Source organism: Aquarana catesbeiana, linkage group LG06 (genome assembly GCF_042186555.1).
Source record: "Aquarana catesbeiana isolate 2022-GZ linkage group LG06, ASM4218655v1, whole genome shotgun sequence".
NCBI classification, from domain to species: domain Eukaryota; kingdom Metazoa; phylum Chordata; class Amphibia; order Anura; family Ranidae; genus Aquarana; species Aquarana catesbeiana.
Window position 1 is genome coordinate 313,823,365 of NC_133329.1, and position 24,754 is coordinate 313,848,118.

Genomic DNA, 24,754 nt, shown 5'->3' on the forward strand with positions numbered 1-24,754 from the left:
GTCTATTAATAAACTCCTTACATGTAACCAGTAAAATAAAATAAAAAAATAAAAGTATAGTTTTATAAGCATATAAAACTGTACCTCGTGTCACTAAAAACAGTTCTTAAGCTCCAAGTAAGTGACCTTGACTTTGAGATATCATCATTATGCTGCAGACAGGTTGATGTATTTCCTCAGTCCCTCCGTGATCAGACTGGAACATTGTAACTCTGAATGGATAAAAAATATAATGAAAATCTGAAAACATTACTTTTTTTTAGCAGTGGACTTGGCACACTATAATCTTTCTTAACCACTTACCGCCAAGTCAAGTACCTGGTACGTCATTTGATTTGAAGTGGTTGTACCGGGATGATGGCTGCCAGCCACTCAGCTGTTATTACAAGCAGTGGAAGAGGACTTCCGGTTTACTGGCATGTTAACAGCACCATTTTTTTAAAAAAATTGAAAGCATTCAAAAATAGCGATCTTGGTGTTTTAAATTCTTTCAAGTGCAAAGGAGGGATTTGGGGTATAGACCCCAGATCCCTCCATAAAGAGTACCTGTCACGTGCCTATTGCTTTGACAAGGTTTACATTCCCTGAGACAGCAATAAAAGTGATTAAAAAAAAAAAAATTTAAAGCAACAGTGTAAAAATAAAAAATTAAAATTAATATTTAAAAAAAACTCATTTTAAAGTGCCCCTGTCCCCCCATGCTAGTGTGCAAAGGCGTTGGTATCTATTTACTCGGCATGACATCTTTTATATTTTACAAAAAATTGGGTTATGTATTGTTTTTTTTTTTTGCATTAAAATTTTAAAGAGTGTATTTTTTCCCGAAAATTGCGTTTGAAAAACTGCTGCGCAAATATCGCGTAACATAAAAAATGGCAAAACCCACCAATTTATTCTCTAGAGCATCCGCTTTAAAAAAAAAAAAAAAAAATATATATATATATATATATATATATATATATATATATATATATATATATATATATATATATATATATATATATATATATATATATACTGTTTATGGGTTCTAGCAAATTTTCTAGCAAAAAAAAAAGTAAACAAAAAATGCCTGGTTTTTAAGTGGTTAAAACCTCTAGTTAACTTCTAATTGTAAACATGAAGGATGATGTTTTATTCAAACTATTATGTATAACCACCATTTCTGTTTTTTTTGTTTCTTGTTCTTTTTTATAGTCCACCATCTAATTGCAATCAAAAAGTTCTGCCAAGTGGACGGAAGCCGGAAAGTTCTCTATCCATCCGTGTGGGAGTGTTCAGATAGCACAAACTTGCTCCCATGGTTGGAGCATGAAATACAGAATCTCTTTCCCCCTTTAACTCAGGGATGAACTTAAAATATACTGTCACTAGGAGGCAGTGTGGTGTTGTGGTATAATTCTATAGTTCCCCCTGGAGGTCAGAACCAGGTGCTGCATTTCTGCTGCAGGAGTATGGGTGCTTGTAGCTGACCTCAGCTGCAAAACAGTCAGGAAATTTCTGTGTATGGAGGTGCCTTCTCTTTTCTCATTATCTGCTGTACGTCACCTGGAATTGATTTCTTTAAACTGCTGCTATAAGAAATAAGGAAAACCTATAGCTGTATTTCTTGCAATAGGGTTTAAATATGATTGACCCTGCCTCCATTATTTTTTATTATTTTATGTTACTTGTCAGTTCTATATGGTTCATTTTTTTATAGGATTACATTCCCATGCTTTATTGGGGAGTCAACAGCTGTCAAGGAATAAAGGGATAATCATGCACAATTTTTTTAAAGATTTAATCTGGTGTTTTTGTTATGGGTTTATGTAGGTAGTTTCAGATTGCTTCCTCAGATGGCCTTTTTATACTCACAGTACTTGTATGCAGTAATGCACAGTTTTGATACACATTACTGCATGCAGTTATGCGCCATTTTGTGTGTCTTAGACATGCATTCATGTGCATTATTGTGCAGTTTTGTGTATTTTAAATATGTGGGTTTTGCTCATGTGTTACAAAAAGTAAGACAAACATTCATGGTACACATGTGTGTAATGCACATAACCGATTCAAGATAATTTTTCCATTTTATGAACCAGATTAAAACCCAACTCCATGCAGAACCTTGTTTTGGGCAGAGTATGTAAAGGTTAGTCCCTCTGTCAGGTTTTTATTTGTAGTCTGTTGGGAGATTTGTCCTCACTTCCTGTCAGGAAATCCAACAGGTATAAGTACCCAAATTTCACCTGAATTTCAGCCTGTTGCAATCCCCCTGTAAAGCAACATTTGGACTGGGGGGGAGGGGGGAGGGATTGGGAGCCAATCAGGTATATATTACATGCTAATGTCCTGACATGAAACGTGATGATAGGAGAAGAGTGAAAAGAGAGATGGCCTGATCATTATGCTGCTGCTCTTTCATTTTCCAATCAGCAGACTGAGGGTGGAGCAAGAACAGTGTATTCCTTGTACAGTTTCCAACTATAACAAACAAAGTGGTGTCATCCAACTAGCCTTGCGAGACCATCCATGTGCTCTCGTCCCCTGTAAGTTCACTATGTTAGAATGACAGTTCTTTGCAAAGCACCAGGGAGAACCCTTATTGGCTCAGAGTACTGTACTTTCTCTCTGATAGTTAGAGTGCTGATGTGTAGGGGATTACAGAAAGCTAAAATTCTGACAGGTTTCAAGTACTTATACAGGGTGTATTAAACCTTTTGTAAAAGAAACCTAAAGACTGCTATTGCATTTTTTTTTCTGCAGCAAATGCTAGTTGTCTGGCTGTTATGCTGTCCATAACTTGACTTTCCTGCTTTGCGTACTGGTTCCTGGTTAGTGTCTCAAATTATTGAAGCCAGAAGCTTAGTATAATAGCCAGATAATTACCAATTTCAGAAAGAGGTCAGCAGTAGCAATCTCCATGTTTCTGCCAAGAAAGTATTCATTTAAAGGATACCGTAAATGGAATATCAGAAATTGTGTTATCTTAATCATACATTACAGGACTGGTATTAATGAACCATGGATTATCTGCTTCTACCTTAAAGTGATTGGACACTGGCAAACCCTTCCCGATCCACGAGGCTCCAGTTTTTTGCTAGGGTCCTTGGGTGATGGACCTGTTCTACTCTGGAGATTATTTTTAATTTCTTTTTTTGGACCTCTGGGACCAATCTGTCATTTCAAAATAGAATTTCTATTCCCTCTCTCCTTGCTTTTTACCTTCCAATCCGCTAATCTCAGACCAAAGAAAGCCCCATACCTAAATCCACAAAAAGAGAGATGCCCAAAACTCAAACTTTATTGGAGCAAGGTTTTTACCACCTTAAACAATTTATACGTTATTACCCTAATCCTTGATCTTATTGCATATATTCTAGGGAACTTTGACCCCAGTGTGTTGGACGACAGTTTAACCTTAGTGGTCATTAAATCACTGTTTTACCACTGTTTGCTTTAAAATGGGTATCTGCTAAACCTCCAACCATAGATGAGTGGATAGTATACTACTATTTGTTAAGAACACTGTTTTTAATGTTACCTGTGGATGAATTGCCTGCTCTTGTGAGGTATCTGGGTGACATCTTTGTTTAAAAATGGGAATCCATGTCCTTTAGTGCTGTACCTTTTTATCTTTCTATGCTCTTCTACTCTTATTCTTGGTCTTTCTGTCCTTTGTGACAGCTTGTCTCTGTTAATATGAAAAACCTTTTTGTCTTTAAAATCTGAATAAAAAAAAAAATCAATGGAACCTACAAGATCTGTCATTGCTTCCCTCAGACAAGGGGATTTTTTTGCATCAGTAGACATTCCTATCTCCATAATCTAATTTTCCCATCACATCAACACTTCCTGCATTTTGCTGTGGAAAACCAGCTTTTCCAGTTTGTAGCACTGCCATTCAGGCTCTCCTGTGCGCCACAAAAGTGCTTGTCCCCTTCTGGCTCTTCTATGAATTCAAGTCATTCCAAGTCACAGATTACCTGGGTTTAAGCTTGGACACAGCCCAGGCCAGTGTCGGACTCCCAGCCACTCTTGGACCCTCGGGTTACAACTCCACCCTTCAATTTGCTTCTGCATGAGGGTTCTGGGCTTCATGGTGGTCTCCTTTGAGCAGATTCATAGTAAAGCCACCACCTGCTCCTCAGTTCACATATATTTCAAGTTTTATCAGGCCTCAGCTTAGGCGAGCTCAGGCTTTCAAGTGGTTATCTGAGCATTTGTTTGGGTTCCTTAACATTTCTTTATTTTTTGTGAGCCTGTTGGCAGTTCTAAATTGCTATGTTGCCCAACCCTCACTTTTAAATTCTTGTGTACACCCCATGATCTGTGAATACCAGTTCTGTACTGTGCAATCAACATAATAGGAATTTTGATTTACCTCTACATTTCTTATTTTGGTGTACAGTACGGGGTACACTGCTCCATAGAGGACAATGGATGGTTCGATGGGTTCCACCTAAAAAACTGACAGGCGGACCCAGACAGCCAGGTAGACAAGAACTCTATTATAACAGGAAGAGCTCTGGGTTGGTGCATTCAAGCCATAAAATAAGCCAAGGACTGTCTCACACCCACACTACATCTATAGTTTAAAATATTCGTTTTGGGTTAACTGAATTTTTAATTAGATTTAAGCCGGCCATATTCGGTTCTAATCTCAGACGGGAGAAGACAATGGTCTCGGCAGGAGGTATTCCCCTGTCAGTGCTGATGGAGGAATCATGAGAATTTCTTTCCTGCAAACTGTGGCTGCAAGAAAGAATTTCCACGGTCTATGGCCAGCCTAACACTTTAGTATAAAGTGGCTGAGTTGGTTCAATCAGCCTGCAAGAGTGGCACTTTTGTTGTTGCTTTTATTTTTATTTTTCATGTGAGACATAGCATGGAATCATATAGTGTAAACGTAGCAGAAAGACCTGCTTAATAGTGGACTTTACTGGCTGTGCCTTCAACTTTATCCTTCCATGTGTCCCCTTTGCATGCTGCAAAATATTACCAGCTTGTCCACTGCTGATTATATTATGTGATCATGTGCAAACACTGCTCAAATCCCTGCCACCCCAGGTAGGCTGGACACTTTTTTGTACTTCAGAGTACCATGTAAAAAGGAGTTAGTTGTTGTTTGCAAATTTTTTTTTTTTTTTTAATAAATTTGCTCCTTGATGAACTTTAAAAGTATAAAAAGAAGACTGACATTTCATTGTTTCTGTTTGACTGTAAACCTTTTGTTCATTTTGATCTTTAGCCCTGCAAAATTAATTTCAAGGTCTGTTTGCATATACATATATGAATTGTGTTTTAACATTATTAAAGAAAACTGACTGCAAACTGGATAAGAGGAGTCTAATCATTTTGAGATAACCTGGAAGCATGTTTGAAGATTTGGCACAAAGAATAAGGGGGAAGGGGCAGCATGTACTACAGTGGGTTAAAGGCTAGGTTAACCTTTTCAGGCAGAATTTCACCTTACATAATAAATAGAATCCTTCTGTGCTATAGTTTCTGGCCCAGCCATCCCAATGCTCTTATCTCTCACTTACCTCATCCACAGGTTTGAAATTTCTGCTTGCATTACTTCCTTGTAGGTCATCTTGCACTACATCAGTTATGTAGTGCAAGGGCCTGCCTGATTTGATACAAATTGAATAGATTGTTTAAGTGGGTCTTCCTATTCCATAGTTCTGGTAAATATAAAGGAAAATTTTATAGAGATTGTACAATCGGATTGCATAGTGTATATTCTTAACAAAAGTACATAGGAGGGAGTGGAGGGAGACACTCGGCTGTCAAGCCCCATTCACATTTTCACATAGTGGAAACTCACATTCCCGCAGGTGGGGTTTTTTTTTGGGGGGGGTGGAATTTTGGAGCCTTTCCGCTCATCATGCATAGTGTAGCCCAATAACTTGAATATGCTGCCCTAGGCGCAACAAGCGACTCAAATAAGCTCCAGGACTTTGTGATGTGTTTTTACTGTGCTTTTCAGTGCATTTGCAGCGCGTTTCTAAAAGGCATGGCAAAGCATGCTTTTTCTGTGCAGTTTGCCATGCATTTGGAAATGCACAGATGTGAATGGAGCCTCATTGTTCTTGTGTAAACACACCAATTTCACTTTCAGGCCTCGTTCACATCTAGCATAGTGGGAGCGCATTTTTTTGGCTAGTTTTTCCCGAGAGACGCATAGGCCAGCTTGATAATTTCAATGGGCTGCGCTACACGTGGCAAATTGTCTTATAGGACTTTTTGACATGTTGCAAATTGCATGTTTTTTACTGTGTGCTTTGCTGCGTTTGCTTGTTTTTTTTTTTTTTCACGGCAAAATGTGTGTTTGCTTCAGTGTTTGGTGTGCCATTAACAATTAATGGCACTGGAAGTGCAACTAGTTTATTTTAGGTGTATAAAGGTGGCCGTACACGATACAATCTGATTGTACAATCTCTGTACGATATCCTTTACATTTACCAAAACTAAGAAGAGGACTCCCCATCTATCCAATCACTCTGTATCCAATCAGGCAGGCCCCTGCACTACATACTAACAGATATCCTCTGGTTAATGAAAATTATATGACCAATTGCACTATGAAAATTTTTCTGAAAAAACACAAATTTAAGTATAAAAGTGCCAAACTAATATACAATTCATATAAGAACACAAACCAATGGTAAATACTGTATGTGTATCTGTAGTTCAAATAATCATTAAACATAAACAAAGTCCCATAAACATGCTTGTGACGGAGCCAAATGGCTTCAATAATGTAATCCAATTTTGCAGTTATAATAGTTCCTGAACACAGGGAGTTTTTGGTTTATTCACGTCCTTGGACTACATAGTTGATGGTAGCTGTAAAGTAAATTGTGCAATCAGATTGTATAGTGTATGATGAGCTTTACAGAACCCAGGACATACTTCTCCTGTTTCCAATACTACAGCTCTATCCACATAGGCTGTTATCTGATTGCTCAGCTCCTGCACACTCTGCCAAGTGAACGATCTATGGCTGTGTATTTAGTGAGCACCTGAGGAGGTGGGTAGTAGTGATCTGGGGGAAGGCAGATGCAAGGTGTGTGCTAATGAGGTCAGCTGGTAAACTCCTTCCTGTGTTCCAAGGTCTGTCCAGGAAGTAATGGAGATGTTTGTATACAGCCAGCTGAATGCTGAGGTATGGGTGTGTAGGATAAATAGGAAGCTTTTTTATTTCTGCGAAAGAAGTATATAAATGCTGGGTGTCATGCTGATTTACTAACTTCAGTGTTTTCTAAGCAACTGATTTTGAAAAGTATGACGATGAGATTGGACTTTTATCTGACTTAAAGTGGTTGTAAAGGCAGAAGGTTTTTTTTTTATCCTAATGCATTCTATGCATTAAGATAAAAAACCTTCTTTGTTCAGCAGCTCCCCTAATACTTACCTGAGCCCCATCTCTATCCAGCGATGTGCACGAGTGTCTCAGCCAGCCGGGGCTCTGCCTCCTGATTTGGCTGAGACATTGGCTACTGCTGCTGTCAAACAAAGCCAGCCAATCAGGAGAGAGAGGAGGTGGGGCCAAACCACAACTCCCTGTCTGAATAGACAAATGGAGCTGCAGCTCGGCTCGGGTGCCCCCATAGCAAGCGGCTTGCTGTGGGGGCACTGGACAGGATGGAGGGGCCAGGTGCCCTGTAGAGGGACCTAAGAAAAAGAGGATCTGGTTTGCTCTGTGCAAAACCACTGCACAGAGCAAGTAAATATAACATGTTTGTTATTTTTAAAGCAAAAACAAATGAGACTTTAGTATCACTTTAAAGAGCGACATGTTTGTTTCCAGTCATTGGCTAAAAAGTTTAAACTTGGAGATAGCCAGGGAACTCTAATTCCAGAAAAAAAGCTCTGAAATGATTTACCTGCTATATTCTTTTGGATTATGCAAACTCAGTACCTAACACCCATGCAATCTGTGTCCACCCCTCTACTTCATGCTGTAGTTCCCTATGGCCTAAGGATATGCATGTTGCTTCTGTTACAAATAATATACTTTTACTTGGTAATGGTGAACTCTTGATTCATATATTAGGTCATTTTGAAGAAAGAAGGAACGTTTAGTAAAAAAAAATACTAAACAAAGCTTTCTATAGTTGCTAAAAGCAGAGCTGTATGAACCATTAAAAGGGTTGCATAGTATATTGTCAGTGAGCATTTATTTTGAGTGTTAACTGCAGTGTTAGATTTAAGTGGTTCTAGAGCCTAATTTTTTTTTTCACATTATTGCATTCCTTGCATTAAGGTAAAAAAATGTTTAGGTAAAAGTATTATGCCCCCCCCTATACTTACCTGAGCCCTCATTCGATCCAGTGCTGTTCCTGTCTGCAGCAGCTCTCTCCTTTCACTTTCTGGTCTCTCAGACTTTGCTGAGGGAGCAGGAGCCATTGGCTTCCGCAGATTACAGTCAAATCCTGTGACATGGGAGTGTTGGCAGGGCCAAGCCACGCTGTCTGTGTCTTTGGACACAAGCAGCATGGCTCGGGATCGCAGAGCCAGGAGCGCTGGCCGGGGACCCGAGAAGAGGAGGTTTGAGGATGCTCTGTGCAATTCCATTACACAGAACAGGTAAGCATGAACCTGTTTGCTATTAAAAAAAATAATAATTTTGATCACTTTTAAAGCATACGTTTACTGTTTCACAAAATACAAAAGGTTAAGGAACACCCTACACCAGCCTTTCTCAACTAGGGTTCCTCCAGAGGTTGTTAGGGGTTCCTTGGGTAAAGGACAACTTCTGCCTCTAAGATAAGTATCCTTGAAACCAATGATCTTTTTTCTATCTGTAAGGAAGGGGATTCTTTCCACTTGCCACAAATGTAAAAAGCATTCTTCCTGGAGATCATCAATTGAATGTGCCATGAGCTTTAGATAAAATAATTATTAGTAGGGGTTTTCTGAGAAATGTTATTTTAAGGGTTCCCCTGTGTTAAAAATGTTGAGATGGGCTGCCCCCCCCCCCCCTCGAAAGTCACATAAAAATTGCTTTGACAGGTAAGTTCACCTAACACTCTACACCCTGGTCCCTGCTGCACTTACCTCTGTGGGTGATTAGCTGTCACTGCCCACACAGCCAGTGCAGCAGTCCTGGGATTTGAATGCCCTGTTTTTCTTTCCTGTCTTTCCTTAGGGCTTCCAGAATGGATTAGAGCAATAATGATTGGTCCAAATGGTCATGTGACCAATCAGAATTACTCTGATCTGTCCCAGAAGCCTAAAATAAAGAAGAGTAGGAACAGCTGGGCCTTGAAATCTGTGGACTGCTGCGTGGGCAGTGACTGCTAGCGATGAGCCCGATATTCGAGTCGAACGTAAGGGTGTTCGCCGAATACAGAACAATTTGGGGTGTTCGCGGCAAATTCGAAAGCCGCGGAACACCCTTTAAAAGTCTATGGGAGAAATCAGAAGTGCTAATTTTAAAGGCTTTATATGCATGGTATTGTGATAAAAACAGAAAATTGTATCATACTTACCGTAATTTTCCTTTCCTGGTGCCTATCCATGGCAGCATACTGGTGATAGAGCTCCACCTCAACTCCTCCCTCAGGACTAGTGAATAGCATAAATTAAAGGCATAGTCCCTCCCCCAACATCCTCTGTAATGTAGAATACCAAGGGTGGGAGCGTATGCTGCCATGGATGGGCACCAGGAAAGGAAAATTACGGTAAGTATGATACAATTTTCGTTTTCCTGGTGCCTCCATGGCAGCATACTGGTGATAAATAACTAGCTGATGCTTAACAATAAATGTTTAATTAGAAAGGGACATTGCAGCCTGAACTGCCCTCCTTCCGAACTCAACAGTCGTGAGAGCTCCTGGATTAATATGGTAGTGTCTGAGGAACGTATTGTGAAAAGACCAGGTGGCGGCCCTGCACACCGTCTCCAACAAAACATTAGCCCTGGCTGCCCAGGAAGCTGAGACTGCCCTTGTAGAATGAGCATTCACTCGGGACGGAGGCTCCATATTCTTCACCCTGTAGGCCTTCTGGATTAACTTTACAACTCAAGATGCCAGAGTTCTGATGGAAGCTTCTTTGTCCCTGTATTTACCGAACGGTACAATGAAAAGTCTCTCAGAGTTTCTGAAGGGTCTGGTGGCTTCTAGGTAGGCCCTGAGCACTCTGGATATGTCCACTCGTGACAAGATTCCGAATTTGTTTCAGTAAACACTGGCAGTGCCCAGGGTTCCAACAGGTGGCTTGGAGTAGCGACCTTAGGTGTGAACCCCCAAAGGGGACGAAGCGCCACTCGGGGAAGAAGGAGATGTGTTCGTCGCCTATCCATAAAGAGTGAAGTTCCTAAATCCTTCTGCCAGATGTAATGGCTAAGAGGAAAGCCGCCTTCAGTGCTACTTGTTCCACTGGAGCAAAGGGATGGTCAGATAGAACTTCAAGGACCAGGGACAAATCCCATTTAGGAAAAGATCGTCTGACAGGTGGGCGAATCTTTAATACTCCTCTGAGGAAAGTGACCACCAAAGGATCCTCCGCCCATCTCTTATTTGTTGCGGCAGAGATTGCAGCTACCTGCACTTTGAGGGAGCTTAGACCAAGCCCCAAATCAAGTCCTGTCTGAAGAAAACCTAGGACATTGGACGTAGAAGGAAGGATTGGATCAAATCTGTGGCAGCAAATGACAAGAACTTGTCCCAGATTCTTGAATATATGGCATTGGTTGCCGGTTTTCTGGCTCTTAGAACGGGTTGTTATGACCCCTGGGGAACATCCTAGGGACTCGAACCTTCGCCTCTCAACCTCCAGATTCGAAGGTTCAACTTCTGAGGGTTTGGATGAACTAGACTGCCCTGCGACAGAAGTTGAGGGAAAGGAGGGATCTCTGGAGAGCTCACACTGAGGCGCATGGCTAGAGGAAACCAGGGTCTCTTTGGCCAATATGGAAGTTCTGCCACCACCTGGCCTGACTTTCTGAGGAGCCTCAGAAGGAACTTGAATATTAATGGCCGGGAAGGAAAGGCATATGCCGTGGTGAACCTCCAAAGGCATGACAGGGTATCCACTTCCTCGGCTTGCGTATGCGGCAAGCGAGAGAAGAACCTGGCCAGTTTGGCATTTCCCAGAGTGGTGAACAGGTCTACTTGAGGGGGATCCCAAAGGCTGTCTGTCTGATGGAAGACATGAGGATGAAGGGCCCACTCATTGTCCAGGAAGTTCCTTGACAGAGTGTCTGCTTCCGTGTTCAACCTGCCCGGAAGATACATCTCTCTGAGGTCCAGGAGGTTCTCTGCCCAGAGCATAATCAGCTCTACCTCTCTGAGGAGTGATCTTCTGCGAGTGCCTCCCTGCTTTTGCAGATACGCGACAGCTGCCCTGTTGTTCAGGCATAGAAGTATTCTCTGGCCTCTGATTTGAGATGCCATCAAAGTCAACGCTAAGAATGCTGCCCTCATCTCTAAGATGTTGGATACCACTCCCTGGGTGGAACAGGACCATCTTACCTGTATCGTGGTTTCCCCGCAATGGGCTCCCCAGCCTTGTCCACTTGCGTTGGACGTAATTGTGATCCAGGGGAGGGAGCCCAGATGACGAGGTTTGGAGAGGTTTTCTGGGAAGGTCCACCAGTGAAGACTCCTACGCATTACTCCCGTCAGCAGGATCGTCTGTGAGAGTCGTTGAAGAATGGGACCTACAACCTGGAGAGCGGGACTGGTGGCGTGAAGAATGAGACCTGCGGTCTGGGCTGTTGTCATCACGGTGTCTTGAGGATTTTCTAGACCTCTTGGTGTGAACAGGGCTAAGACTTAAGAAATCCACGTTAGGCCAGTGAGCGCACTTTTTTTTTTTTTTATACTCTCGTATAGTTGGTCTCATACCTAATAGAAATGTGAGGATCTTTGTTGCGATATGAATGACTCATTGTGAAGTTGGGCATAAGGATCAGCTGCGGAAATATAGAAAGAAAGAGAAAAGGAACTTTGGAGTTTTTTTTTTAAAAAGAACACTTTTTTTTTTTGTGTGTACAATTAAAAGAAAAAAAATACCTACCACAGAGCAGCATCAGAGAAACCTAGCAGGGCACAGCTGAGGAGACTCTGACAGCTAACCCTGAGGGTGACCTTAAATACACTCTAAATGGGTGGGCTAATCCCATCAACCACCACTGACAATTCTGGAAAAAGGGCAAATCTAGCTCCTTTTCCAGACACCAAAATGGCCGCCGTACCGCCAAGCCGAGCAGTACAGAGAACCGTCATCAGACAGACAGATCATCATCAGACAGATCACAATCTCGCCCTGGATCGCGCATGCGTAATACAGCAGCGGGGACGCCAACCAGAGATGTTCTCCTGCCGGGCAGAATGACTGAAGAAGAGGGGAAAAACAAGGCACCCGCAGGCCCCACGCTGAACACGGAATAGATGAGCGCAGGTAGCATGTCAGGACAAAAAAAGGCACCGGCCTCATAAAGCAGACCAGTGTAACAAGAGAAACGAAGTAAGATAAAAACTTTTTTTTTTAAAGGGAAAGCAAAGGAAGGGAAGGAAGGGGGGAAAAAGAGAGAGAGAATAACATATGCCTTAAATAAAACAAAAACCACCAGTCTGCGAAAATGGGAGCTGATCCTTTTGCAACTCCTTTACATTTATCATAGGATGTGGTGGCAGACTGCGTTCCTGTGAGGAAACTCTGCGAGAAGACCCCAACAGATGCACAGAGGGGTTCCCAGTCTTATCAGCGTTGTGAGCGGCCCAAGAACAGGGACTGCGCACGGGAAAGGCTAAACCCGGCGGACGCTGCCAAAGGCAGAGGTATGGACGTACTGCTCCTCTTCACCAGCGCAAGAGGTATGAGGAAAAAAAGGAAAATGTTGGGGGAGGGGCTATGCCTTTAATTTATACTATTCACTAGTCCTGAGGGAGGAGTCGAGGAGCTCTATCACCAGTATGCTGCCATGGAGGCACCAGGAAAAGTGTTTGGGGACCTGGGTCCTGCCCCAAGGGACATGTATCAATGCAAAACAAAGTTTTAAAAACGGCAGTTTTTTTTCGGGAGCAATGATTTTAATAATGCTTAAAGTGAAATATTCCTTTTAAATTTCGTACCTGGGGGGGTGTCTATAGTATGCCTGTAAAGTGGCGCATGTTTCCCATGTTTACAACAGTCCCTGCACAAAATGACATTTCTAAAGGAAAAAAAGTCATTTAAAAGTACTTGCGGCTATAATGAATTGTCGGTCCCGGCAATACACAAGTCATTGAAAAAAACGGCATGGGATTCCCCCACAGTCCATTACCAGGCCCTTTGGGTCTGGTATGAATATTAATGGGAACCCCGAACCAAGATTTAAAAAAAAATTGCGTGGGGGTTCGCCCCTTCAAACCCTTCAGGTCTGGTATGGATATTAAGGGGATCCCGGCCTCCTCCCTGTGTGAAATGGTTACGGGGTACAAATGTACCCCTACCATTTCACAAAAAAAGTGTGAAAATGGTAAAAATGACATGACACGGCTTGGGACAAGTCCTTTATTAAAAAATAAAAATGTCCCGCAAAGTCGTCTTCCGATCCGCCTTCATGGGAGGCACCCGCCATAATGACTGTCCTCTCAGGTGACAGTTCTTTTATAACTGAGGGCGGGGGCCACACGGTGACGTCGCAGGGTGACTCCGCCCCCTCTGACGCATGGGGACATCCCTATGGCTTCCCTGTAGCATCAGAAATGGTAGGGGTACATTTGTACCCCGTTACCATTTCACACAGGGGGGAGGCTGGGATCTGGGGGTCCCCTTGTTAAAGGGGGCTTCCAGATTCCGATAAGCCCCCCGCACACAGACCCCCACAACCACTGGGCAAGGGTTGTGGGGATGAGACCCTTGTCCCCATCAACATGGGGACAAGGTGCTTTGGGGGTCTATACACCAAAGCACCCTCCCCATGTTGAGGGCATGTGGCCTGGTATGGTTCAGGAGGGGGGCGCTCTCTCTTCTCCCCCCCTCTTTTCCTGCGGCCTGCCAGGTTGCGTGCTCAGATAAGGGTCTGGTATGGATTTTTGGGGGGACCTCCACGCCATTTTTTTTTTTTTTTTGGCACGGGGTTCCCCTTAATATTCATACCAGACCCAAAGGGCCTGGTAATGGACTGTGAGGGAATCCCATGCCATTTTTTTCAATTACTTATGTGTATTGCCGGGACCGACAATTCATTATAGCCGCGAGTACTTTTAAATGACTTTTTTTTCCTTTAGAAATGTCATTTTGTGCAGGGACTTTTGTGAACACGGGAAACATGCACCACTTTACAGGCATACTATAGACACGCCCCAGGTACGAAATTTAAAGGAATATCTCACTTTTATTGTTTCACTTTAAGCATTATTAAAATTACTGCTCCCGAAAAAACGGCCGTTTTTAAAACTTTTTTTTGCATTGATTTATGTCCCCTGGGGCAGGACCCAAGTCCCCAAACACTTTTTATGACAATAACTTGCATATAAGCCTTTAAAATTAGCACTTTTGATTATTCATGTTCGTGTCCGATAGACTTTAACGGTGTTCATGTTCGAAGGAATTTTAAGTAAGTACATCAGGGGACCAGGGAGGGGGAGGGTGTAGAATGTTGACTCACCTTTTCATAAACTGAACTTACACTTTAAAGTCATTTTCATGTAAGTTTTGTAATTATATAAAGCTGAACTCCAAACAGATATTAAAAACACCAATTGGGCCTCTTGCACACAGGAGTAAAAAAATGCTGAGTTTTTTTTACTGATCTGAAATGAGATGCATTATTGTCTAAGGTGCATTGCACACAGCTGAGTAAAGATCAGTAATACAGCGTTGAGTACAGAGCAGTAAAACAAAAATAGAACATTTTACATTCAAGTACAGAAATGTACTCAAATGCACGTGTTTACATGTCTATAAGCATGTTTACACAAGTATAAATCGGTATATTAAAATACTGGGAATGAAGAATTTTACTTGCCTATATACGTACGTACTTTACTCGCCTATACTCAACATTATTTAGGTCTTTACACACAGTTTTTGTCCCCCTGCACACGAGTGTCACAAGTTCCTCAGTAAACATCTGTAAATTTTGATGCCTGTGTTCAAGGGGCCTTGGTGTAAATGCAACTAGTGTAAAGTCTGCCATAGATGTGCAATTTTTATTCCTGTAACCATGGGTTGCAGGAAAGAAAATCGATCGATTTTCACGACTAACTGTGTTGAAGGGTGGAATCCCTCTGGCGGAGCTTTCTCCCCACAGGGTCGGCTCCCCTACCCCACCCCACCCCCCGCCGGGAGAACACACAGTGATTATTGCTAGCGGCTATAGTCGCTGGCAATTGCATAAAAAATCAGACACGATTGAAGGCTTACATACAGGACACACTGAAAGGAGGAGGAGAAGGCAGAGCAGTGAGTCATTAGTCTTTTACTTCTTTTTCACTGCCCATGTCGCCATTTCTAGACTAGTGCAGACAGGTGAGCAAACACTATTGTTTAACTGCAGAAGAGAAAAGTTTGGCTACTGATGTAGGCTGTACTGCATGGCAGTATTATGTATACATACTATAGTACCAAAAGTATTGGGACACCTACCTTTACACGCACATGAACTTTAATGGCATCCCAGTCTTAGTCCGTAGGGTTCAATATTGTGTTGGCCCACCCTTTGCAGTTATACCCGCTTCAACTCTTCTGGGAAGGCTGTCCACAAGGTTTAGGATTGTGTCTATGGGAATATTTGACCTTTTTTTACAGAAGCGCATTTGTTAGGTCAGGCACTGATGTGGACGAGAAGGCCTGGCTCGCAGCCTCTGCTGTAATTTATCTGGTTGAGGTCAGCACTTTGTGCAGGCTAGTCAAGTTCCTCCACCCCAAACTCACTCCTCCATGTCTTTATGGACCTTTTTTGCGCACGTAACCACTGATCGCTCGGTTCTCGGTCTTCACTGAGCAGAGTTGGGACTGTCAATCACCAGCTCTCTGCTCTGCTCCTCCAGCGCTAACTGGAACACCAGGCATGAGAGGCTGGCTCCTCAGACTCTCAGCAGCGCAATGAGAGGATGAGGCAGAAGCCTTTAAGGCATCTGGGTGGATTCCAACATTGTCGTCGATCCCTCCAGAGTTGGGCTTTAGCCTTCTGTTGGCTGATTCTGGGTCACAGGAGAGCACAAGTAAAGCTGGCCATACATTGTACAATTTTCTTATTCAATTTCCTGTAGATTTACCTTCAACTATGTAGTGCAAGGGCCTGCCTGATTGCATACAAATTGAAAGCGTTTAGGTGTGACCTCGTATTATATGGTTTTGGTACAATTGTAGAATGTATGGCCAGTCTTGGTTTACTCTTGTGACCCACATGAGAAGTGGCCAAACGAGTTTTGTCCATACTTCTCTTTTAAAAGAGAAAGATGTGTAGATTAGCCACTAGAGGGAGCTCTTGCTGGCTTAGATCAATTACTTGTTTTTTTATTTACTTTTTTTTGTTTAAAGGATAAGTTCACCTTTTAAAAATAACAATGCGCATTTTTGCAGGTAAAAAAATGTGCAGTTATCTTTTTTGTTTTTCTCAGGTGTCTGCAGAGCATTGCACCAACCCACGATCCTGCAGACACTGCTTATAACTTTCTGCCTGTGCCTATGTATGGCTGTTTGAAAGCTGTAGGAATGTCAATGAACTACGAGAGCATACACCAGCACTAAGGATGAGCTCCGGCGTGTTTGCACAGCCCACGTGCAGAGCCCGCCAGTAAGTCAGCACTGCGCTACGCTAATCACAGTCAGTGAGACATTGTCCCGATGCGCGGCTGCACAGATCGGGAAATGTCTCACTGCCTGTGATTAGCGCAGCGCAGTGCAGTGCTGACTTCCTGGCGGGCTCTGCACGTGGGCTGTGCGAACATGGCGGAGCTCAAACTTAACCAGCACCCTCACAGTTTGAGAACTACAAGCCATCTGCTGCAGTGGCAGACAGGACTTGTAATTTATTTGTTCACAGATTCTTGTAATGACAAGATTGTGTTGGCAGAGTCCCGCATAGGCGGTTTTAATTTGTAACAGCAGGTGCAAGGAGAAGAACTGCAGGGAATTGGAAAGTACGGGGTTGAAGCATAGTTTTATGTTATACCTAAATACAAGTGTAACATGTTACTAAAAGTAAACTTAGCTTTTATAGGATAAAAGTTCACCTTTTATAACACGTTATGTTGATTTCAATCAGTCAGTGGACTCAGATTTGATTTATATGAAGAAGCAGTATCATTGTGCAGCAATGCAAATTATGGACTGGAGCATGTGTATCTGATGAGCAAACCCGAATGCCCCCATATTTATATATCATTAATCTAATACAATAAATATGTATGTGCTGACTGAAAAATATTCTGTAGCTTCCCTTTAGGTTATGCATAAACAAAGCTATGACTAGGTTGGTCCTTTCTGTTTGCAGACATCATGCAATTAGATTTGCTTACTAATAAACTTGTATTTATTAATGTGCAGTCAACCACTCAGTAGACAGAATGCTTCCGATAAAATATTTATTTGATACAGTTAAAAATACATAGTAAATATTCATATAAAATGTATAAAGTTAAAGAGGAGGTGAACTGTTGATCGAAAGAAGTGTGTGCAAAAAACCTGAACAGGAGCCCCTAATGCCTGTGTTTGGTAACATCACCCACCGGAAATTAGGTGGATTGTATAAAATAACACAAAGCAATAGAATAAAATAACTTGGACAAAATATTTTCAGTGAGAAAAAAAAACAAGGCCTACAGTTCTGACAGCCTGTAAAAGGTTGTAAATTCTAGAGACTCCCGCAAAGTACTGGCATCTGCATATGGGAGAGATTTATATTGTGAATTGTAGGCTAATGTTGACTGATGGGTGTTGCTCTGTTTATACAGCACTATATTAAACAGAAGGTAAGTTCAAATTAATATGTGCGTTATGTATCTTTTCAATTAGCTTTTCAATTAACTAGGGGAGTGCACAGAGGTGAAAAAATATTAAATAGCTGTGAGTTAAAAAGAATAAAGCCAATGTACTTCTGGGAACTTAACCAGAGGAGACCTTGTAAATGAGGATTCTAGGAGTTCTATCTGGTCAAGTTCACCATGTTTCATATAGGTGAGGGACTGTTTTTAAATAGGGACTTGCTGGTCTTTCCTGGGTTGTGCTACGTGGTGCTTTCCTGGTCACCATTGGAGCACTGGAAGACTCCTTTCTCTGGGCACTCACAACTCTGTGTGCAGGAGGATTTTAGCCTTCTTCATGTTTGTAACCACTGTTGGTGAAATATAAGGAAAGGCAAGTGTTAACATCATCATCCATGATGGCAAAAGAATCATTACACTATGCAAACAATAAGTGATAAGTAACTTGCATATACAGTGTTTGAAGCATTACAAACTGTCATCTGTTTTTTTTGAAAGGGTGAGATCAATACAAAGAAACCTGTCAGGATAAAGATATGTAGACTGTCATTGCTGACTACCTTCTGAAAATGTTGGATGCCTGGCTATCACTGTCTTCGATATTGTCTAAATCACAGACTGTGAACACGCATGTAGTAAGGCTGGAATTTCAGTTTGCATACGTTTTCCCAGTCGAATCAACAAAATGACCAGGAAACCAGCATTTTCAGAGGTAGATCAGCAATAGCCAATTGACCCAATTTATCCTACTGTATCCTACTGGGGAACACAGCAGACCTCTGTGGTGTAAGCCCTGCCCCTAAAAGAATGGATACTATTTAAGACAGAAATTGCACCTCTTATGGGCTAGGCCTGTTGCTCACAGTAACCAGTCAGATTACATTTTCTAATTTAAATTAAATTATATCAGATGGCTTCTGATTTGTCACTATAGAGAACATCTCTACCTTTCCTCTGCACCAAGTTTTTAAGTAAGCAATTGTTGGGTAACCAAAAAATGTGCAGATTATTTATTATTATTTTCTAAAGGCTTGTCACTTTAGCTTTAGGATAATGAGAAAATAATTTAAACACCATTATACAAAAACATTAATTTTGACCTAACTAAAAAACGATATCTCTGTTGCCCCCTACAGTTTTTAAATGTGTTTTATAGTAAACAAATAGCTACATGTATAATTATTTCCTTTTACACAAAACCGTTTTCCAGTGATTCTTACATTCTGGGATGTCTCCAGCTTCATAGGCATACAGTCTGTTTGAGTATCTTCCTGCAAGGTCTGTTCTGACAGTCATTGATGGATCTGTAAAAAACATATCTGTTAGAAGAAGTGACAAATCGATAGCAAATGACAAAGACCACAGCTTAGGACAGTTAAACGATCAATAACTATGCAACTAAGACAGCAAGAACTTATGAAAATACTTTTCATTTGAACATCTCTATAATTATTGAACCACTATTGTAAAATTCAGTACAAGCACAGTTTGAAAACAATAGTATGTATAAGGTTTAAACACTGCAAGTTTGCTTTATCATAAAGAACTATTTTCGCAAAAGGTGGACATACACCTTACGAGATGGCTTAATATGATAGAATCCAGGTGCTAAGGTATAAATAGCATGATGAATGCCCTTTTTGTACAATTTTATCAGTAATGGGCCACAAACCAGAAATCAGATCTCAAAAGATAATGTTATCAATGATCTTGAGAAGTCTATAGCCTAAAGCCTGGTACACACTACAGTTTTTTTTTAATGCAACCCTGCGGGCAGCAGCATGCTGTTGCGGTGCAGTAGTCCATTACAGTTAATAACAGGTGTTTGTGGTGCAGTTTTAAAGCACCAAAAACGCATGTCAAGCACACATAGGGCGTTTGGGGGGAGCTTTTTTAATGCTTATTAAAAGCTTATCAACTGCCCTATTACGCACATTAACGCTATAGGTGCATTTGATAAGCGTCAGTATTTTAAGCAAGCCTGAACGAGCCCTAATTGATAGACTATTGGTCTCCCTATACCCCAAAGTTAAGAATAATGCTGGTAGCGTCTTGTTGATAAGAACATACACAGAAGACCAGCATGTATTCTTTGTGCACCGGCGTGAAAAACTGGATATGCAGTTAAATTTTCCTGCTAGTTATGTAATTTGCTTTTATGCCAGAAGCCTTTTGATTAGGTGGATATGTTGTTGCATATGTTTGGGTAGCTTTTGTTAACTGATAAACGTCTTTTTATCAAAGGCAGGAGGGAAACAAAAGGCAGGGAGGGATTGGCAAGCTTCACTACTACAATGTGCCAGAGTTTGTGAGAAGGTCTAAGCCTTCCCCCATGACAGCAAGGTTTTGGGAGATGTTGAAGGTATGTGCAGAGTCTCTTTAAATTATCAGCCAGAAGGAGATGGTTTTGTTTTTAATGAGTCAGCCAACCATGCATGTTGATTATTGCATACGATTATATACAGCAAACTGATCTCTTATGAAATGTATATATAAAAACAATGTAGACTATGCAATTCCAAAAAATTTGGATATGCAAGTTCTTTCCCCTAATTCATTCAAATTCAAGTCTAACCATAGTTGAACCAAAGAATGTCTAGAATACACATTCCTTCCCTTTTAGTTTCTAGACATTGTGGATTTATCCTGAAATAGGCTAGAATGATGATAATATAAAGACTTGGCCATTATAGATACTGGGAAGAAGGCACTGTGGTTCTAATAAGGCATAGTGTCTTAAATAAGAACTTTTACACAGTTATTGAAAGTCAAGCTTTCCCTGGAAAATAAATGCTGGTTAATACATGTGAATTACATTGAATCATCGGAGTAACTAAACAGTTTTTATTTCACATACTTTGATAAATGAAGAACGCAATGTTAGATAAATTTTCGGGATGATATAAACAGTCCAAATCAAGACAAAATTGTATTTATTGGCAATGGCAACAGAACTCACCCACAAATATGACTCTGGGTACATAGTGCCCATCTGGAGACTGGTTCTCATCAGCGATAGGGTGCTGTAAGCAAAGAGCAGATATATAGATGGAATAATCTTCATGTAATTCTGTTGCTGCAGGCAGGTATCCTTTCTTTTTTATTTTGTAGTAAAAGTACTGGATATATATAGCTATATATATCTTTTTGTATATTTAATTTTATATAATATTAACTAGGTATAAATTACAGAAAAATACTGGAAAACTCACCACTACGTTCAACATTACAAAGTCTTCACGAGCCAGTTTCTGTCCTAGGGCATCGGCAACAAAAGCTTTTTTCAGTTCTGGATATGGGAGAGAAAATAAAATAATCAGTTTTATTGATCATTGGTAGGATATGAGATCATAATAAATAAATTTAGAGCACTGAATCCTATTGGTACATATTAGTAGGGATTCACGGTTTCAATCTTATTCCAGCTATGGATTAGTTGTACTGCCTACATAACCATTACAAAGAAAAACTTTTGGATGTTTGCTTGCCATAGGAATGCTTTTGCTATATATGAATAATGTGTCAACACAGAAATATGAAACTGTCCACAACTACCCCATGGCTGTCATCCTTTAGTCACTACATAGTGAGTAGCTGACCCTGAACAAGCATGAAGCCACGAAAGTGTCAGATTGTCGTATTCTAGGCTAGCAAATTTCCTAGTACTAAAGAAAAGATGATTATAATGCACCTTCAAAAACAAGGCATGCATGGCACTTTCTACCCTGCCAGTGTCTCATTAAACTAACTACAGTACCATGGATTACGAACATAATTCGTTCCAGAAGAATGCTTGTAATCCAATGCACTCGTATATCAAAGCGAGTTTCCCCATAGGAAATAATGGAAACGCAGATAATCCGTTCCAGTGGCACTGCTAGTGTATGCAGTACCGCATGTAACCAGAGGTGGGGGGTGCCGGAGACATTCGGGAACGCTCGGAGAGCACTCAGAGTCACCTGAATGCACTCGAAGACACTCGGAAACTGAATGTTTCCGAGCGGTTTCGAAAGGCTCCGAGTGTCATCGACGCCCCCGCACCTCTGGCCAAATGCGATACTGCACACCCTAGAGGCTCGCATCCTGCTTGTTTTGTGCAAACCGAGTCAGGATTTAAAAAAAAATAGAAGCTCATATTGCGAAACGCTCTTAAACCGCGTTACTTGCAAGCCGTGGTATTACTGTATATAAATCACCATGCACCACTATGCCACTTATTTTACTCTTGAGGACTTGGGGAGTATTTGATGATTTTTCAAAACCAAGCACTCTGCTCAGTAGATGGGCAGGTCTAGGAACAACTCAAAGATGGGGAGGAACTCAGTGCTCATTAATTTAAATTAAGAGTCTGCCCCTTAGATTGACGTCAACTGTCAAGGTAGAGCTGACCAGCATGAATCACTAAGCAGAGGTGCCAAGCAGCCTATGCCTCCTGCTGCTAGAATCTTAAAGAAAAAAAAAAAATTCCATCTCCAGCTTATGTTTAGGACTGTTTTAAAAAATAACATGACTCTAAGGTTGTCATCAACCCCAGCTGGGTCCCAAAATCAGAAGCGAGATTATTAGGCTTTCATGGTTACAACGACTGGCATCCTACATTAGCAGCCAGCAGAGGTTGGAAATAATAATTTAGCTTACACCAGAATCTTAATTTATGCATTTATGATGACCAGCAAACTAATGTTTTAGTTTATCAGCTCTTCTTATTAGCTTTATACTCTTTCTTAGGCACCAGAAGCTGGAATTGTATTCATAAGAGATGGCGTTCTACTTTACTTAGACCAGGGCAAACTTTAGTTTTGCTGCTGGTTTATGAGGACAATGCATTTTTCAACAAATGTTACATTGGTTCCATATTACATTTCCCGCTTAGGCCCTACATGGTGTTTAAGTTTTTTACTTAAATAATTTGCAAAAAACCTCTTATTGACAATATTTTAAAACCAATAATCAATAAATTTACCTTGGCTGAAGGGACAGTCTTCCAGATGATGGATCACCATAAGAGGTTTCTTTCTACAATGAAATATTGACAAAAGAAAAGAGTTATGATAAAAGCTACATGACCATTTTTAAGCCTTTGCTGCAAACACACTTGGTTTAGTGATTATGTATGTAAAGTGCAATAAAACTTAACATCAGTGCAATAGAATTTTATAACTGGTTCTGATTCCAAGTTTGTTACACGAAAACTGTAATCCACCCATACACGTAAGGATTTGACCTTATGAATGATAAAAAAAAAACAAAAAACATGCAGGTATCTCTGTATGTGATGGCATGAAGGCTCTACTTACAATTCCCTGGATTTGGCTAAGGCTTCTTCATAGGTTTGGATCCATGTAATGTCGCTACCCCAGCCTACAAAGAAAAGAATAAATCATATTCATCAGCTCTCACTATAAAAAAAAAAAAAATTCCCACCATAGCAATCTGTAATGTCTCCACGATTGCAAGGCTTCCCTTGTATTAGTTTAATAAGTGTATACCTTTCCACCAAGACCACCCCAGGAACATCTTATTGAAAACACTCACCTCTGTCAAGAGTTTTGGGCTGACCGACAGGGGCTTCAGTAGATTCTGCATCAGGCTTTGGTGAAGCAGCGGTATCAGCTGCTGGCTGTCTTTTTGGCTTTCGGGTGGCAGCCTCACTCATCACAGTACACAGGAGGATAAGCAGGCAACAAAAAGACAGGTTGGAATTCATGGTGTCTGTAAAGAAAAAACATATACCAATAGTACTGAAGAACGGTGATGTCAGATTTCCCCTATAAGTAAGATGCCAAAGCTGTCAAAACCCTTCTATGAACAATATACAAACAACTCTTGTTCCTGTATAAAATACTCCAAAATTGCACATAATGTTCTCTATTAATACATCTTTAAGTATACACAGGCTTTACTATAGAAAGTTAAAACAATATATAGCAATTGGGGAAAATAACTAAAAAGCATCCTTTAAATCTGTTGCTGGACTGTTTCTTTCACTCACCTGTGGCTTGTGGCTGCCTCTGGCAATGTCAGAAATCTAACAGGATGATCAGTACTGCAGGTTACAGGTGAACATCTATTTATACCCAGAGCTGAGCAGTCTGCCAAAGATCAACGTCAGCCTTAAAACCAGGATGTCCTGATCCCTGCAGTCTGACCCAACCCAGAGCTCAACGAAAGCTAGGAACTGCCCCCATCACACCTTTCCCTTTCTCCAGGTTGCCATTGTTTGTTTAGTGGAGATATGCTGGGGGACACACCCGTCCCTGGCCCTTTATTCTGGATGTGTCCTATACTTATTGGCTGAAGAGTACAGTGTTTGTGAGATTCAGAACCAAGAAGAACAATTAAGAAAATATATGACTGTACATTCCTTTCACAAGCATGACTGTACTTCTTTGCTCCTTTACGTCTTCAGGAAATTTTACACTTGTATCTGTTTCTCTAAACATCATTTTTAAACTATTACTCAGGGATTTTTTTTATAATTATACTGTGCCCAATACTGTCTATACCAGAATATGGCCCTCTGGCTAGCTGTTATGTCATACTGAGATGTGTAGCTGTCGGCCTGCATGTTCTAGGTAGACCCTGGGGCAACAGAAATTGCACCTCCACGTGAACTTGGTTATGGTGTTTTTACAGTACAAAATAGAACTATGCAGTAGAAGCTGAAAGCTTATCTCAACAAATCGTCATCTCTGCTGCACTGGGAAATAATGAACATAATAAAAATGATATGTCATTATCATATAAATATGCACAGTTCCCATAGCTACAGTATATTCAGGGATTTTTTTTTTTTTTTTTCAGAGATGGCAGGAAGAGAAATTCTTTTTTTCCAAATG

At 41.0% G+C, this 24,754-nt stretch overlaps 2 protein-coding genes across 4 annotated transcripts in view; one reads left to right on the plus strand and one right to left on the minus strand.

Moving 5' to 3' along the window:
- USP40 (ubiquitin specific peptidase 40) overlaps window positions 1–5,324 on the plus strand; it is a 142,939-nt gene extending 137,615 nt beyond the window's left edge. For all 3 annotated transcript variants that reach the window (XM_073633674.1, XM_073633676.1, XM_073633677.1), the window contains one exon: window positions 1,198–5,324. In XM_073633674.1, the coding sequence (XP_073489775.1) occupies window positions 1,198–1,285 (88 nt within the window). In that variant the 3' untranslated portion in view covers window positions 1,286–5,324. The remainder of the gene's footprint in view (window positions 1–1,197) is intronic.
- Window positions 5,325–17,502: 12,178 nt separating this feature from the next.
- LOC141146896 (anterior gradient protein 2-like) lies at window positions 17,503–24,065 on the minus strand. The gene is made up of 8 exons (XM_073633678.1): window positions 23,908–24,065; window positions 23,451–23,627; window positions 23,213–23,276; window positions 22,879–22,931; window positions 21,128–21,204; window positions 20,875–20,938; window positions 19,136–19,219; window positions 17,503–18,265 (listed from the first exon to the last, which is right to left on the minus strand). The coding sequence occupies exons 2-8, from the start codon at window positions 23,620–23,622 to the stop codon at window positions 18,216–18,218; spliced, it is 564 nt and encodes a 187-aa protein (XP_073489779.1). The 5' UTR covers window positions 23,623–23,627; window positions 23,908–24,065; the 3' UTR covers window positions 17,503–18,215.
- Window positions 24,066–24,754: the final 689 nt, after the last annotated feature.